Here is a 17,475-nt window from a genome sequence, read left to right on the forward strand (position 1 = left end):
ATTTAGTAGGAGCATTTAATCCATTCACATTTAAGGTGATTATCGATAAGTATGTTCCTATTACCATTTTCTTAATTGTTTTGGGTTTGTTTTTGTAGGTCCTTTTCTTCTCTTGTGTTTCCCACTTAGAGAAGATCCTTTAGCGTTTGTTGTAGAGCTGGTTCGGTGGTGCTGAATTCTCTTAGCTTTTGCTTGTCTGTAAAGGTTTTGATTTCTCCATTGATTCTGAATGAGATCCTTGCTGGGTAGAGTAATCTTGGTTGTAGGTTCTTCCCTTTCATCACTCTCAGTATATCATGCCTCTCCCTTCTGGCTTGTAGAGTTTCTGCTGAGAAATCAGCTGTTAACCTTATCGGAGTTCCCTTGTATGTTATTTGTCATTTTTCCCTTGCTGCTTTCAATAATTTTTCTTTGTCTTTAATTTTTGCCAGTTTGATTTACTATGTGTCTCGGCGTGTTTCTCTTTGGATTTATCCTGTATGGGACTCTGCCCTTCCTGGACTTGTGTGGCTATTTCCTTTCCCATGTTAGGGAAGTTTTTGACTATAATCTCTTCAAATATTTTCTCAGGTCCTTTCTCTCTCTCTTCTTCTGGGACCCCTATGATGTGAATGTTGTTGCGTTTAATGTTGTCCCAGCGGTCTCTTAGGCTGTCTTCATTTCTTTTCATCCTTTTTTCTTTATTGTGTTCCGCAGCAGTGAATTCCACCATTCTGTCTTCAAGGTCACTTATCCGTTCTTCTGCCTCAGTTATTCTGCTATTGATTCCTTCTAGTGTAGTTTTCATTTCAGTTATTCTATTGTTCATCTCTGTTTGTTTGTTCTTTAATTCTTCTAGGTCTTTGTTAAACATTTCTTGCATTTTCTCAATCTTTGCCTCTATTCTTTTTTTGAGGTCCTGGGTCATCTTCACTATCCTTATTCTGAATTCTTTTTCTGGAAGGTTGCCTATCTCCACTTCATTTAGTTGTTTTTCTGGCGTTTTATCTTGTTCCTTCATCTGGTACATAGCCCTCTGCCTTTTCACCCTGTCTACCTTTCTGTGAATCTGCTAGTGTTGGAGGGTCTCCTGTTGAGGCGGGGGGTGGCTGTGGCTCACGGTGGGACAAGGACACTGGCAGCAGAAGTTCTGGCAAGTACTCCTTGGCATGAGCCCTCCCAAGGTCTGTGAGAAAGTGAGTTTTTAATGCTCTTTCTTCACCTGGGTGATGAGGACAGAGTGCTGATGATGCTTTGAATGGTTTATTTACATAATTTGATGTAATTTTAATGTGATTAACATCAAATATTTTAGAACTTTAACTGATAGGCACCTTCATATACCTTTCCTTACTCAACTATCTAGTTAATACCCTTAAGATTTTTCTCTCATAGTATCACCGTTTATCTTTAATAGAAGAACTTACAGTTTGTAATTATATATTTACTTGGATGTTTATAGGTTTACTATCTGTTTCCCCACTAAGCTACCTGTTCCCTGAGAGCTGAAATTATGTCTTTTTTGTTTACCACTGTGATGTTCAAAAACAATTTCTTCTAGATGAAGTCATGTATGGTCAGATTTTAAGGTTTTGAGAATTTTTCCATCTATGAAAGATGAGTTTTGCCAAAAGTGGAGGTGGGAAAGTTTTCTAAAGCAATTATGCAACCACTCAATTAAGTGAGATAACATGTAAATAGAATAGCACAATACATGGTACATGGGAAGTACTCAATAAATATCAGTAGTTGCTGGTGTTGATGTCAGAGCTCTGCAACTTTTTATTTAACTCTACCACTCAAAGTGGTTGGCTAAGCTAATACCATCATAGTCACTCTTTCTTGCTGCTTATGTATACAAATGTAGAGTATTTTGCCAATTCATGAATAGTGGTTATGGCATCAACAGCTGAGAACTAGGGGAATCTTACAGGGCTGAATGTAACTGTTGTGTTTTCATAGTGATTAACAAAGGTCCATAGATTTGGGATAGAGGTTGAGTGATGAAGCACTTATTTCCTAACCTTAATCCTCAATCACAAGTATCTTAGAGTGATTTATTTCATTATTTTAGAAACATAGTAGCATCTGAAGTCTTTTATCAGGAAAAATTGCCATTAAACAAAACCAAGAGATTATGATAACATTAAATAAGGGGACATCCTTGAAAAATGGATTAGGACCCTAGAGTGAGTAAAGAAATCAATTTAATGAGCTTCCACCACCATTAGTTGTAATGAGATAAAATAATAAATATGAAAGCACAAGCAAATAATTTATGCAACTTTTGTTGTTGCTATATATACCATTTTTAAAACCAGATCTAGGATGATATCTACTCACTATGAAAATCATGGTAATGTCAGGGATGATAACATGAAAGAATGGCCAATGGCAATTGTAAGAAGCTGTGGAATGAAAACTGAAAGACATTTCTTCTTTACCAGATGTTAACATACGATTAAAAAAATTGTGTATTAGAATCAATGAAATAAGGCTTGTACACAAATTAAACTCTGATATTAAATGTATTCCTTAGTGTGGATTGTGACCAAAATATTTGAAAGCCACTGCCCTAGAAAATGCATTTTCTGTTCCTCAGATTGGAGTTAGATGGAACATTGTAAAAAGCATACATATATCAGACTGTTCAACTACAGTGCCTATAAGAAACTCTTTGGTAAATTAAAATAAAAGTAATATTTCTAAAATTGACACAAAAATTTCCACATACATTGTGAAGTTGTCAGTCAAATTATAAATTAAACCAACAAAACACATTTCATTAACAATGAAATATGACAGCTAATCAAGACTGTGTACATAATACTTGCACCAGTAAAGACTTTGATCCACCAAACACCAAGAAATTAGACAGCCATGCAGATATCTCAAGGCCACAGGCCCTTAAAAAATTGTCTTGTTTTTCTGTAAAGTATACAATTCATTGCCAGTTATGTGTAATCAGTTTTGAAATAATTAAAACTTGAATAATAGTAATAAAATAACCACAGGCTTTCCATATTATTTGCTTAAGTTCCTATGGAAAACTCGGCTATTTTTGTTTCTGCAGAGTCAAGTGCAGAAATGAACAGATTGATAAATTTATAAACATCATGGAAAGAATTGTAGAGAGGAACTGGAGCCACTCGAATCCCATTTGGATCCCGTTTGTCACACTGTAGAGGAAACAAAAAGTAAAACCACAATAATGTTGGCATCATTCATATAATGGAAATCCACATTCAAGAGAAACTTACATAAAACATTCTTACTGATTTCCCTAAAACTTAATATATAAGCAATTTTTTTCACTTTAAGTAAAGCATAGTGTTTCTATGTTATTTGAAACTCCCCTCTTAATAATAATTAAAATATTAATGGGTTGGTACATGAATATCCTAAGTACTTTCCTGAAGTCCCGTCAGCAATGATCCTTTTTAAGCAACCAATGGATCGAGTATACAGTTTATCTGTGGAGAGACCCTGGAGAGACTGGAACCCTTGCACACATTTCAATGATTGAGAACCTCACTGAGATCTGGATAGTTTTAGTTATATTTCCATTAAATTCAGTAATCCCTAATCTCATGAATTGGGCTCAGATAATTCAGCGTAGTCTGAAGATCACTATGACTATCTTTAAGAAACACGCCCTATGGGCTAGACAATATAATAAATGGTTTATGTGTGCTGGCACATTTTATTCCATAACAACTTTTGAGGTAAGTATTTTTGCAGCAAAAATACAGATGAAGGATCTGAAGTCAATAGTTGTTTACTAACTTTCCCAGGAGCACATGGCTTGTAAATGGTAGAGTGTGATTTGAAATGCTGATATTCTGATTTGTGTCTTCAGACTCTGGGGATACCTCTCCTAAAGGTTTGGAAGACTGAGTGCAGCAGTTTCTAAATCTGGAAATAGATATGTTATCACCATTTTTCCTGAAATTACTCATTAAATACTTATTAGTTCTCTTCAAGAGACTAAGAGGGCTACTTAGGCCCAACAGGTAAAAAAAAAATTCCATACAACATTAACACTCTTAAGATGTGTCTACATATCTTTCTTGACTGAAGTGAAAACGTTGAAAATAATTTAGTTCAATCAAACAACTAAGTAAGACTGATTTCCTTTTTCTCCCTCTACTATATTGTATGTTCTTTAATTCCACTTATTCAATAAATATATAATATATTAGGGTTTTCACTAAATTTTTTTCTGCCCAAACTATAATGCAAATAATGGATAAATTACATAAAACTCTTTCCTGCAACCAAAATTTGTGGTTTCTTCCCTTTTATCAGAAATGACAGATCTCTGTGCCCTTCAGTTAGCACAGTGCTGAATACTTAGTTGGCATTTAACTTATCCTCACTGACTGATGTGAAATAACATGGAAAAATGAATAAACAAAAAAATCCAAATTTTATCCTCAACATGCAACCCATAGAGAAAAACCTGGTAGCAAAGCAAGAGATATACGTACAACCACTCCTCTTTTTTCTAATTCTTGGAAAATATATTTAATTGGAATAGAAAATGTTAGGGTTAGCTGGCAGCCACGATCCTCTATACGGGATGGAGTAATTATGTTCACAACTGTTTTCTTGGTTTCTGCTTTATCCTGGCTGAAGTGATGCTTGATCATGTATTCCAGATAACCAGTTAGCAAAATAGATTTTCTCCTCAGTGCTTTCATAGTTGCTTGCCTAAAGATCTGCAGAATGAGAAACAATCAGGTTCACGGTTTCTTGTTGATTTATAAAGAAGCAAAATTTAACTGTAAATCACACATAAAACAAGGGAAATGCCCACTTTTGACCGTTCCAATAAAACATCCATTTTAGATAATCTTTTTGTGAAAACATGTCCTCTTTTAAGTGCTTTGCCATTAAAAATTAAACACAAAGTGTCCATGACAGAAAAACTGTACAAATGTGATTTAAACAATACTTGCAAAAGCAGAAAAATATAAGTGAACATAATGTTCCTTCAGAGTTATTTTAAATTAGCTTCGTATAATTAGTACAAGTAAAACATACCTTAATAAATGCATTTAACTGTTATAAATGTCAAAAATTTTCCTCCAAACATTTTATACAATCATAATCAAGATTTTTTTCTATTCCCATATAAAGTTTGTTTAATCCACAAAACGGTGCAGTAAGAGCTAAACGCTTATGTGGAAGGCAATGTTACCAATATTATTTATATTCATTTTACCAATTCCTAAATCTCCTTCAGTTTAACAGCAAGAAAACAAGTAGTTAAATAGTGATGCTAAGTTTGGTCAGAAAAGCAAATAATGTTAGATAATGCATGTATTATTACTGAAGCATTTGGTCTTTCTTTTTTTCTTCTTTCATCATTTTCTCCCCTGCTAAACTCTAACACTGGTGTGAAAATACTGCCAGTTGCTGCGTGAGGTGTCTTATATTAAGATGAGTGACAAAAGGGCGCAAAATAACTGGTATTGGAACATTAGGGGTCAGAACAGACATGCTTTTCTAGCTTATCTCTTAAGGTCAAATAGAGTTTAAAAATATATTCTACATATAAGAACTGAAATAACTGCAAACAGAGAATGATGCACTGGCAAGCCACTTAATGTCCCTATTCTGTATCATGTTATGCCACTGAGCAAACATAGGGTCATTTGGTGATATCTATACTTTATGAAGTCTATGAAAATAGTTTTTTCTCTATATACACATGGCATGTGTGGGCAGGCATTCTACTAGAACTCAACCATTCAGGCATAGATTTTCTTGACCTATTGCATGGAAGCTATGGATGTGGCTGAAGGAGAGGATGGGAGTTGTATGTAAGGTAATGTCTTGAAGGAAGAGAGGAAAATCAGAGGATAGAAACCTATCTGCCTCTCTTCCCAACCAGACCTCATGGACTGTGTCTGCAGCCTGGGAAGAGTTCAGCTGCAAATAGAAGCTGAGGTCTTTGAGGTCCATGTCAAAAGGCATCTGACATATTCGGTGCAAAAAAATGCTACTTTAGGCCAGTTACATGGACTTTGGTAAGAGGCATCTCTTCATTTCCTGTGTAAAACAAAATGTCCATAGATTTGGCACAATAAAGACTCAAGGGAACACCTCCAAGTTTTGGATCAAGAGAGCCTGATCCAAGAATCAACATTTGTACAGAGGGCAGGAGCAGGGACAGGTAAGGTGTAGCCCACCAGTGGTTTGGCTGTCAGGTTTGGAATTTAAAAAAAAAAAAATGTGACAGGAATCTTTACAAGCTTCTCTTTGGAGATTAATAATAATTTGAGGATATTTTAATTATTTAAATAATTCTAGTACACTTTCTGGATCTGCTTTGGGACCCATAAGATGCAAATGGGGACAATGTGTAAAGTAGTACTTTTAATGGTATTTCATTTGTATTCATAGGTTAGTAAGACTTTGGGGAATATTAAGTTTATAGGGTTTTTTTTTAATGAAGTTTTTTGCTCTTGCAGATTTGATAACAAGCAACCAATTTTTTTTCATGACAGATGTGTCAATTTTAACATATCATGACTCTTTGTTAATAATAAAATAACTTTTAAATGTAAAACTAATTTCCACATTACAACCACAACAAGAGAAGCTGCATTCTGAGGCGGTCGTAAATTCTTCTCAGAGTGTAAAAGTCTCTACTGAGGCCTCAGATAAAAATATCAAGAGGGGATAATAGGAGTTAACAGTGAAGTAGAATAAATGTCCCTTTTTTTCTTTTTGCTTCTCATTATTTTCATGCTTTCAGTACTGTGGAATAATTTTTTTTTTAAATTAGGAAAAATGAAAAGTGTAGTTTGAAAATATTCAGCTTATAACAGAATTCTTGGCAGAGTTTCCACTATTTGGGTGAGTTTTCTTGCTAACTAAAATAAATGCAAAGCTAGAAAAGTTAGATATGTTTAAATAGGAAAAATAAGTATAGCATGATGTTTTCAATTCTTAAATTCTTAAAATTGGCTCCCTAATAACTCTGAGGAAAGACAGAGTACATTTCTTCTGACTTGCCCTGTATTTTAATTGAATGCTCTAATTTTATATATTTAAGCTATTTAATTATATATTTATGTACTGAAAAAGTCTAAAATTGTCTACCTATCACTACATAGAAATATGACCCTTCAAAATACAATATAAGTATTGTTTAATTTCAAGTTAGTAATTAGAAGGTTGAGGTGTCCTCCGAAGTCCAAATCTGGTCCAAACATCTTCATTAAAAAATTGAGGCAAATGAATTCAAGAGTAGTTGTCACTTGTTGAAGGTCACACTTAGTGTCCCAGTGAGGGATAGAGTATTTGCCTCTTGCTTCCTACCTTATTGCTCTTTCTCTTGATCCACAATATTTTTTAAATTATTGTACAAAAGATTAAATAGGCAGCACTATGAAGGAACAGTTTGAAACTAATTATAAGGTGCTATTTTTCATGGTATCCATCAATCAATCAAATACACATTAATTGTGAACAAAGCCATAATTAATCTTTTTTTAAAATTCTGTGTATTGCAAATCCGAAATCATATCCATGTACATTGATTCTTAAGTATAGAATCTCTTCTTCGGTTGGCATTTGACTGTGTAAGAATATTTTTTGAAAGGGAAGTAGAGATAACAAAGAAAGGTAGCTTGATTCATGTATTTATTTCTTTTATTTACTCAAACTTCAGCTACGTATCTCCTATATGCGTAACTTTTAAATAAATTAGGTAAGTACTGAATAGGTTAATTCACTGACACATGGCAAACTCAGAAACATCTAGAAGGTACAGTGTTTTAACAGTTAAGTAGAGAATGGGAAACAATGAAACGTATTATTTTGTAATTTCAGAATTTTGTAATTTATAATAGGAAGCAAGAATTTCGAAAACACCTTCTTTAACACAAGGTTTGATTACTTAAAGATAATTCTGGTTAGAACATAGCCTCGACAGTGAATGATTTAATAAGATATCTCCAAGAGGATGCAGAGAAACACTTAAGTGATAAGAAGCTCCAGAGCAATGTACATACCTCTTCTGTGGCATTTAGAGTCTTTTTCTCAGGTTTAAGTTTAGATATTAAAGGAGAAGATAAATCAGTCTTCAGATTCCAGCTGAGAATAGAAACCATGTCTAGGTGACTATAATACAGTGTGGAAGAAAACTATTGGTAGGGAAAATAGGAATAAGACTTCCTGTGGCAGAAGAGGTGAATACTGAAGAACAGTCAGTCCACTGCAGAGAATACCAAAGTGATAGTGTCTAAAAGACATTTTCTAGATACGGCTAGGAAGTCATTTGCAAAGATAAAATCAGAGGAAACTTTAAGTACTAGTTTTTCCTAAGGTATTCCTTGGTGCCTTGTTTTTTCTTACTATAATTCATCTTCTCCCTGATATAAACTTTCAAAATAAGCAAAACGTTATCTTCTTTTAAAATGTTTAACGGGGGACATCCCTGGTGCTCAGTGGTTAAGAATCCGCCTGCCAATGCAAGGGAAACGGGTTCGATCCCTGGTCCGGGAAGATCCCACATGCTGCAGAGCAGCTAAGCCTGTGTGCCACAACTACTGAGCCTGCGCTCTAGAGCCCACAAGCCACAACTACTGAGCCCTTGCGCCACAACTACTGAACCCATGCACTGCAACAACTGAGCCCGCATGCTGCGACTACTGAAGCCTGCATGCCTAGGGCCTGTGCTCCGCAACCAGGGAAGCCACTGCAATGAGAAGCCCGCGTGCTGCATCAAAGAGTAGCCCTGGCTCGCCGCAACTGGAGAAAAGTCGATTCGCAGCAACAAACACCCAATGCAGCCAAAAAAATAAAATAAAATAGAATAGAATAAAATAAAATAAAATAAAAATGTTTAACGGAAGTGTTCCTCAGGTTGGATATTTTGAAAGCAAATCAAATATCATTATTTGATTTGCCGAGTAGATTTCATCACCCCCCTTAAAAAGATATTTTAAAATATGTATCACTGCTTGTGAAATCTTGTTACTGGGTCTATTTCAACTTAAAAAAAAAAAAAAAACCTGCCCAAAAGTGAAAACAGCACAAGCTCCATCTAGTGGTCATACCGAGTATGTGCTCTTTAAATTGGGATGAAATGAAATGAGTTGATTACTACTATCTAGTGGTGAAGCTGTATAAAAACAGCGGAACTTGACGCTGCTGTCCAGTGGCCAAAATGAGAAGCTGCTGTGAATGTTCACATAATTCTAGAATTTTAAGTTTGGAAGAGATTTTGGAAGTCTTTATCCGGTCACTCATGCCAGAATACGCCACAGTAGAATTTCCTAAACCTAGATGATTTTAGGAGGCTTTCAATTTTAAAAAAAAACAGAAAATCAAAATTTTATTTGAATATCTATATATTTAAAATCTCTATTGGAAACATATGTATATTTACTTAAAATATATTTTACTTAAATGTATGTATATAAAATATATATTGCCTTAATATATGTATTAATACTATTATTATATAGATATAATTATTAACAATATATATTTACTTAGATAAATTTAGTCTTAATCTGAAATTAATGAATATCCAATATCCAAATAATTAGTTAGGAGACATATATATGCATTATATGTGCGTAAAAATGAATAGATATAGGTAAGTACCCTATTATTTAGGGGGAGACTAATTTTAAGTAGAAGCATGAATGAACTTAAAGAAAAATATTGAGCCAATGATAGTAGAAATTAAACATGGATATAATGTTATAGAAACCCCAGTGAGGAAAAAGAAAATCCGCCCTACCTCATGGGACAACCTTACTCATCTTTGGTTTACTCTGACTATTCATACTCTCCCCAACCCCCTGAAGTCTTCCTATAGTTTTGTCACATGGCAGTTTGTCAGTTCATTGACTCACAGAACTAGAAGAAACAGAGTCCCCAGTAATCACAACATCGTCCAGCACACAATGATTTCTTAATAAGTAAGTGTTTGAATGAGTGAATTAATCAAGACTTAAATATTGCATGTTTGTTTTGTATAGAGAGAGACCAGTAGAAGATTAAATAACTTATTCAGGTTCACACAAATTCTAAGTGGAACTAAAAATATGTCACCCCATGTAAGTTTCATTGAATATTTATTAAGTGTGCCAAGCCTTGGGTTGGGGGCTGAATATATAAATAAAAGGTGACATTAGCACACAGTCACTGTCCTAATGGAGAACCCTGCCCTTCCTCCATTGTTTATGCACATTGCATATTAATCTAGCTGATTAGCAGATAAACAACATGTCTCAGGTAAAGAGAAAGGAAGGTAAAGATGTGGGAAGGCTGAAGCATAGATCACTTACCTCTAAACTAGCATGTAAGGAACAGACCAATAGAATGGGAGGATTTGAAATTCGGAATCCATTGACCCCAGGGATTAACTGCAGTTCTGAAAAATTAATATCGTGTCATTTTTATAGAATGTGCCTAAAAAGGTATCCTTTATGGATTTTTTTATGACAGTAAAATAGAGAGGAAAAATATGTCTTAAAAACTTTTCTTCCTGAGATTTATGAGATATTTAAGAGAAACGCCATGGACCTAAAATACCGGCATATTTCTCCTTCACCTACAACTTCCATCTCCTCTGCCCCCACCTTCTTAGCAGCCTACCAAAAATTAGAGCCCTTAGACACAAGACAAACATAATGTCATCTAGAAGATTTTCGGCACCCCATCCTCTGCCCTCTCATCCCCAACCAGCATTCCTTGTTCTGCTCCATGCTTTGCCTTTCTATTATGAAACCAGGTCAACAAGGGGAAGATATCAATATTCGAATGATTTGTAATTGTAATGTCACCCAAAGGCAGAAATATAAATGAAATGACCCAGGAAGGTGACTTTTAACATTAGGATTACTAGGTCAAGTAACTTCTCTTGGGAAAGAAGAAAAAAATAGGCTTTAAAAAAAATGATCTGCCTAAGTATGATATATTAAAAAGGTAAATTAATATCAGACATTATCCTAATTATAATTAATTAGATTGAATAGTTGCAAGTTAAATCCAAGAGTTAAAACTGCTAGTTAGAGATAAAGTTAAAAACTAATACTGACTAAGAGTGAGAGAATTTTCTGGGTCTTCAGAGATGCATCTAATTAAGGCTAGTCAAACTATATCCTGTGGGTCAAATCTGGCCCACCACTTGTTTTTGTAAATAAAGTTTTATTGGAACGTAGCCACATTCATTCATTTATGTATTTTTGTGGCTGCTTTAGCACCACAATGGCAGAGTTATGTATTTACCACAGAAACAGCATAGCCCCAAAAACTTAGCATATCTCCAATCTGACCCTTCACAGAAAACTTTTGTCCACCCCGATCTAATCCAGCTCCCTCATTTACAGATAAGAAAACCCACTACAAACAATTTAAATAACTGGCATAATAACAGTTCATTATTTCAGCAGCCAAGATAAAACACAGCTTTCCTGATATGACTGAAGAGCCCATCTTTATTCTTTGCATCTTGGTTGGTGCAAATGTGAATATATTTAAAATCCTATCTCAGGGTTGGAAGCAGTCTGAAGGATCAAATTTAAGTTTAATTCTCACATTTAGGAAGTTCTCTGTATCCCATGTGATGGAAGAATAAAGTCACTCAGGAAAAAGAAATAGTGCAATTTGATAACTCCCTGTTCATGGTGTACTTTCATTTCTACCCATTGGGGTTACTATTTGGTATGTGGTGAAAGCCACAAAACAAGGAATATTTGTGAAAATAGAGGGATAAAAATGAACATTTATTAAATAGTATGCTACTTGGTTTATAGCTTAGAATGTGTCCTGCCCTCAAACGAAACCCTGAAATAGTTATTATTATTCACATTAGATATGTGAGGAAAAAACCCTAAAAATCCAAAATGATAATTATGTGCAACATCACAAAACTATTAAGCAGCAAAGTGGGTTTGATACCTAAGTCTCTCTGGGTCTGACTCCAAGCCAACAATTCCTTCCTGTTTTCCCTGCCTGATGTTTTAGGTACTCCATATTGATGAGATCTGAGTACTTTAGATTTCACTTCTTCTTATTTCCCTACAAAAGGATAGGCTCAAAATCATGCTAAAATCTATGAACACTTAGTCTTACACTGAAGAAATGTCATTTCTTATTTTAAGAATTCTCAGTGGCATTTTCAAAGTGCACTCTCCATGAGGCATGTATATTACATATCATACAAAGACAGACGAAAATTGAAATAAAGTTAAGACAAAGTGACTTGTGAAGTAAAATTGAATACACTTACTGTTATCCATCTTAAATCTGGTGCTTAATTCATGGCCAAACCATCCCACTAACCTGAAACATAAATAATAACATTTGATATTTTGGTCTATAAAAATAGTCACAATTAATATAGGACTCTAGGGCCTGCATTTTAAAATCATTTGTGATACGAGTCACCAGATACTTAAGCATATAAATACTATATGATATCATAAGGGAATTAATATTTATAACCTTCTTGAGATTGAGTATAAAATCAATTTATTCTTATTAGTTGTATTACCTTTGCAAAGTTAAATCATCTGGAGACCTGTACTTAATGACCTTGTTCTTATTTAAAATTAAATAAAATGAGCAAAAATGTTGGTTTTTTTAGATTTTAAAACAAAGGTGAAAAGAAAGCTCCAAAAAAAAGTGATTAATACAATAATGTATTTTTCTTGCCGTAAGCTCGCTAAGGAGAAATGGCATAAAAATAACCTATATAATTTTTGAAAATTTTTAAATAATTTTCTAAAGAAATTGTTACTTTCAGATTTTAATAAGAATGTTAATTAGCCAGATATAAAATACAGTATATATAGGAAAAATCATATGTATGTGTGTGTGCTTATTAGATTAAAAAAATACAAAATATCTAAAGAAAAATATAAAATTTGAGAAAGAGAAATACAATATTCCTGATAATCAATTCTTCCTAAATAAATTGCTAGTTTTAATACTGCCAAAATTAAAAATTCCAAGTACGTTGTTTTTGGATTTGGCAAAATGTTGTTAAGTTTATATAGAATATATGAGTGAAAATAATAAATTTTGAAATAGAAGAGTATAAGTTTATATAGAATATATGAGTGAAAATAATAAATTTTGAAATAGAAGAGTATAGAAAATAATAAATTTTGAAATAGAAGAGTATAAATAATAAATTTTGAAATAGAAGAGTATAAAAATAATAAATTTTGAAATAGAAGAGTATAAAAGAAGAGTATATTTCAAAATAATAAATTTTGAAATAGAAGTTTATATAGAATATATGAGTGAAAATAATAAATTTTGAAATAGAAGAGTATAAAATAATAAATTTTGAAATAGAAGAGTATAGAAGAGTATTCACTCTTCTATAAATAGAAGAGTGAATATGTTCTTTATTATATAGCATATTACAAAATTCGTTAAATGAATGAGCACAATACTATTAAAAGAAGCATCAGGGAGACAAATGGAACATGGCAGAAAATATAAAAAACAGTCCTCAGATCATACAACAATTTAATAAGTGATAATTGTAACATTCCAAAAAATGCAGAGATGAAGAAAATATGTTCCTATATTTATATGATTCTTAAGAGAAAATTTTCTATGAAAACCAAAGAAAATATAAAGGAACATATCTATATATTCAGACACATTTCAAATTCTGTATTACAAAGAAAAAACAAATGAAAAACCAAAAGAAAAACCAATGATGGGGAGAAGGAAGCTGTTTGCCACATTTAAAAGAGTTTTCACCAAGAGTTTTTTCATCAGAGAAAGGGCAGTGCCCCCAAAACCACACAGCCACGAAGAATGGACAAGGCATTTATAAAAGGAGAAATGCATATGCCCCATGAATTCTGGGGGGAAAAAACCCCTCAATCTCAGTAATAATTAAAAATATGAAAAAACAAGAATATCAGACCATGCTTCACATATCAAATTGGCAAAGTCATTTAAAATTTATATGTCTATTTGCATCAAGGATTTAGTAAAAAGGAAATAAGCTCTTTGTCTAATAATGAATATATAAGTAATAAAGCCTTTATGGAGTACAGTTTGAAAATATAAATTAAATATTGTATAGTTTTCTGTCCCAGTACTTTTACTTGTTCCAGTTTATCCAAAGGACTGTTCGGATTACACTATTTGTAGTACGCTAAGATGTGTGTGCTAGGACAGTGAACACAATACTATTTACAGTGTCACAGCAACCCGAATGTCTTGTAACAGAGAAACAATAAAATAAATTATACAACTTTTATATGATGGAATATTATGTAGGCATTATAAAAATCATATTTGAAAGAATGTATATTCAAAAAGAATAAAATGGAGATAACAATATTTAAACTATGTTTCCAATTTTAGGATAAAATATATTGCATGCATTTATATGTAATTATGGCCAAAATGTTAAAATTTTTTATTTTTTCTTTATTCACATCCAAGTCAAACTTAGACGAAATGGAGAAACACCAAAGGTACTTTCATTAGTACTAAGATTTTACAGTTATAATAATTGCAAAAAGAGGTAGTAAATTGTCACTACTTTCAAATTATACAATTTTGTAGCTGGTATGAACAAAAAGATAATTTAGTCTGGTAATCTGGTACAAAATTAATATGAGAACTAAATATCTGAAGTTTACAATTTCAACAAGCTGATATAATAATAAGAAATATTCCAGACCTACATAAAAAAGTTTAAATACTTCTGAATCTGAACAACAAGAGCAAAAAGACTTGAATAATTTTCAACATCAGGAAAAACAATAGGACTTCCCTGGTGGTGCATTGGTTAAGAATCTGCCTGCCAATGCAGGGGACATGGGTTTGAGCCCTGGTCCAGGAAGATCCCACGTGCTGCGGAGCAACTAAGCCCATGTGCTACAACTATTGAGCCTGTGAGCCACAACCACTGAAGCCTGTGTGCCTAGAACCCGTGCTCCACAACAAGATAAGCCACTGCAATGAGAAGCCCACGCACCGCAACAAAGAGTAGCCCCCCATCGCCCCCCAACTAGAGAAAGCCTTGTGCGCAGCAAAGAAGACCCAACACAGCCAAAAATAAACAAATAAATAAATTTATTAAAAAAGAAAAAGTCAGTTCTCCTCAAATTGATGTATAAATTTATATAACCCCAGTAAAATATATAAACAGATTTTATTTTCATTTGGTACTTGCAAGCTGATTCTAATGCCATATGGAAAAACAAATAATATTAAAAAATCCCTAAAAAATAACAGCTATGACATTGACATAACAGCTACAACATAACAGCTATGACATAACAGCTATGACAAAATATTACTATATTATAAAAATTCAAAATGAAAACAATGTGGAACTGTGTTAACAAATCAATTAATATACCATTCATCATATTAATAAAGCTGAAGAGAAAGTTATAGAATCATCTCCATAGACCAATGAGTCATAAGAGAAAGTTCTGTCAAGTGATATTTGCAACTTATGTCATAAGAGGTTAATCTTTGTAGTATAAAAATATCTAGAGATAGGGCTTCCCTGGTGGCGCAGTGGTTGAGAGTCCGCCTGCCGATGCAGGGGACACGGGTTCGTACCCGGGTCCGGGAAGATCCCACATGCCACGGAGCGGCTGGGCCCGTGAGCCATGGCCGCTGAGCCTGCGCATCCGGAGCCTGTGCTCCTCAACGGGAGAGGCTACAACAGTGAGAGGCCCGCGTACAGCAAAAAAAAAACCCAAAAAACTCTCCACTTAACTAATGATAAGAAAAATACAAATGAAAGCTACATTGAGATACATTTGCTGTCCTCTTAGATTAGAAAAAAATTCCAAAGTTTTATTAAGGACTCTTTTAGTATTAACATGTTTTATAAGTAACGCTCATGTATTATTGTGGGAATATGTATTATTGATGCACCCCTAGTAACGCTCATGTATTATTGTGGGAATATGTATTATTGATGCACCCCTCTAGAAAACAAATGAGTAACAGCTATAAAATTTACAAATACATGTATTCTTTGACCTGGCAAATTCAATTCTGGGAGTTTTTTCTCCAGTAGAACTTGTACAAGTATGAAGTGAATTATGTATAACTATAGCCGTTGCCTCCCTTTTAGTAATAGTCCAAGATTGAAAATAACCTAAACTTCCTTCAATAAAAGACTAGTTTTATAAATTATGCTAAATTTATATTATAAAATATCACATAGTCATTATATCAAAAGTGAATGAGAATGAGTTCTGGGTCCTGAAAGGGAATGATTGCAAGAGATAAGAAACCAAAAAATAAAGATATACAATAGAACATGTAGTATCTTTTATGAACTTGATAATTATCTTGCTTATCTTCATTTTTCTCCCCCATCTGGAATGGAAGCTCATGAGATCAGGGACTTGTCTCCTAGTGTTTATAGAAGAGTGTTTGTAATGTGGATGTGTGACGAATGGTAGAAGATTGTTAGGAGAAGCATGAGTTCAGGCAACTGACTAGTGTGGTGATGGTCAGGGGAGGCTTTGACGAGGAAGCTGAGCAGAAGAATGAGTATATTTCAGCAAAAGAGGAAGCAAAAAGTGTTCCAGATAGTCAAATAGCATATTCAAAGGCCCAGCACATATGAAGATTATGAGGGCAAATTTCACACCACCTCCCTTTTCAACTTTTATATTTTTGTGTATGTTATACTGTTTGACTTTAAATGAATTCTGCTGATTTTTTTATTGAGTTTACTAAATTTCTAGGTGTAGACTTAATATTCAACTTCAGAATTGTTTTGAAATGATTTTTCCAGAATAAAGCTCTAAAACTTATTAGAAAACTGATGATCCAGTTTGGGTTCTGCTCCTGCTATGTATGATATTTTTAGTCACATATTAATTGCCAGTTTCTCTTGACTTGAAAAATCTATGGCTTCAGGGACAACTACTGACATAATATTGTTTGGAAAAAAATGTTTGGGGTGATAAAAAAAAACTTTGAAGGTATTAATTAAAAATTTTCTCATCATTTGCAAATAATTTTCTAAAACTTTCTTCTCCACAATGAATCAATAAATTTTATTGCTTCAGGGTCATTTGTTAAGTGGAGAGCACCAAAAGATGTATACTCCTTTTAGCTTTGAGTTCAAAACAAGCTATTGAAACTTATAGCAGAGTCAGTAGTCTTTAAAAGCCAAGGCTTTTGACTTGCAGTAGATAGACATTTTGGAATTCTAATTATCAAGTTTCTCATATAATAGCCTATCATAAAGTTCATGCTGTAAGCAGCAAAAAGAAAAGAGAATAATAAATCTAACCCATGAATCAAATGACCTTTGTGAGTGCTGAGGAATGGGAAGCTTCAGAAAGGAAAATAGAAAGACTGGATTCATATTCCTAATACAGAGCTGGGCTGCACTCCCTACCCCCAGTTAAGTTCTAGGGGATGGGAGTTGGGATGCTTGAGAGGTCAGTGGGAATTCCAGATATGTTTGGGAGGATCTAATGATACGAAATTCCTGAGCCATGTTCC

At 33.7% G+C, this 17,475-nt stretch overlaps 1 protein-coding gene across 1 annotated transcript in view; it reads right to left on the reverse strand.

Annotated features, from left to right (window-relative positions):
• Window positions 1-2,635: 2,635 nt before the first annotated feature.
• Window positions 2,636-17,475, reverse strand: part of KYNU (kynureninase) — an 89,911-nt gene continuing 75,071 nt past the window's right edge. Inside the window, exons 11-14 of the mRNA XM_060151515.1 lie at window positions 12,242-12,294; window positions 10,296-10,381; window positions 4,470-4,700; window positions 2,636-3,158 (exon numbers count right to left, since the gene is read on the reverse strand). Of these exons, the coding sequence (XP_060007498.1) occupies window positions 3,012-3,158; window positions 4,470-4,700; window positions 10,296-10,381; window positions 12,242-12,294 (517 nt within the window). The 3' untranslated portion in view covers window positions 2,636-3,011. The remainder of the gene's footprint in view (window positions 3,159-4,469; window positions 4,701-10,295; window positions 10,382-12,241; window positions 12,295-17,475) is intronic.

Source organism: Lagenorhynchus albirostris, chromosome 6 (genome assembly GCF_949774975.1).
Source record: "Lagenorhynchus albirostris chromosome 6, mLagAlb1.1, whole genome shotgun sequence".
Taxonomy (NCBI): domain Eukaryota; kingdom Metazoa; phylum Chordata; class Mammalia; order Artiodactyla; family Delphinidae; genus Lagenorhynchus; species Lagenorhynchus albirostris.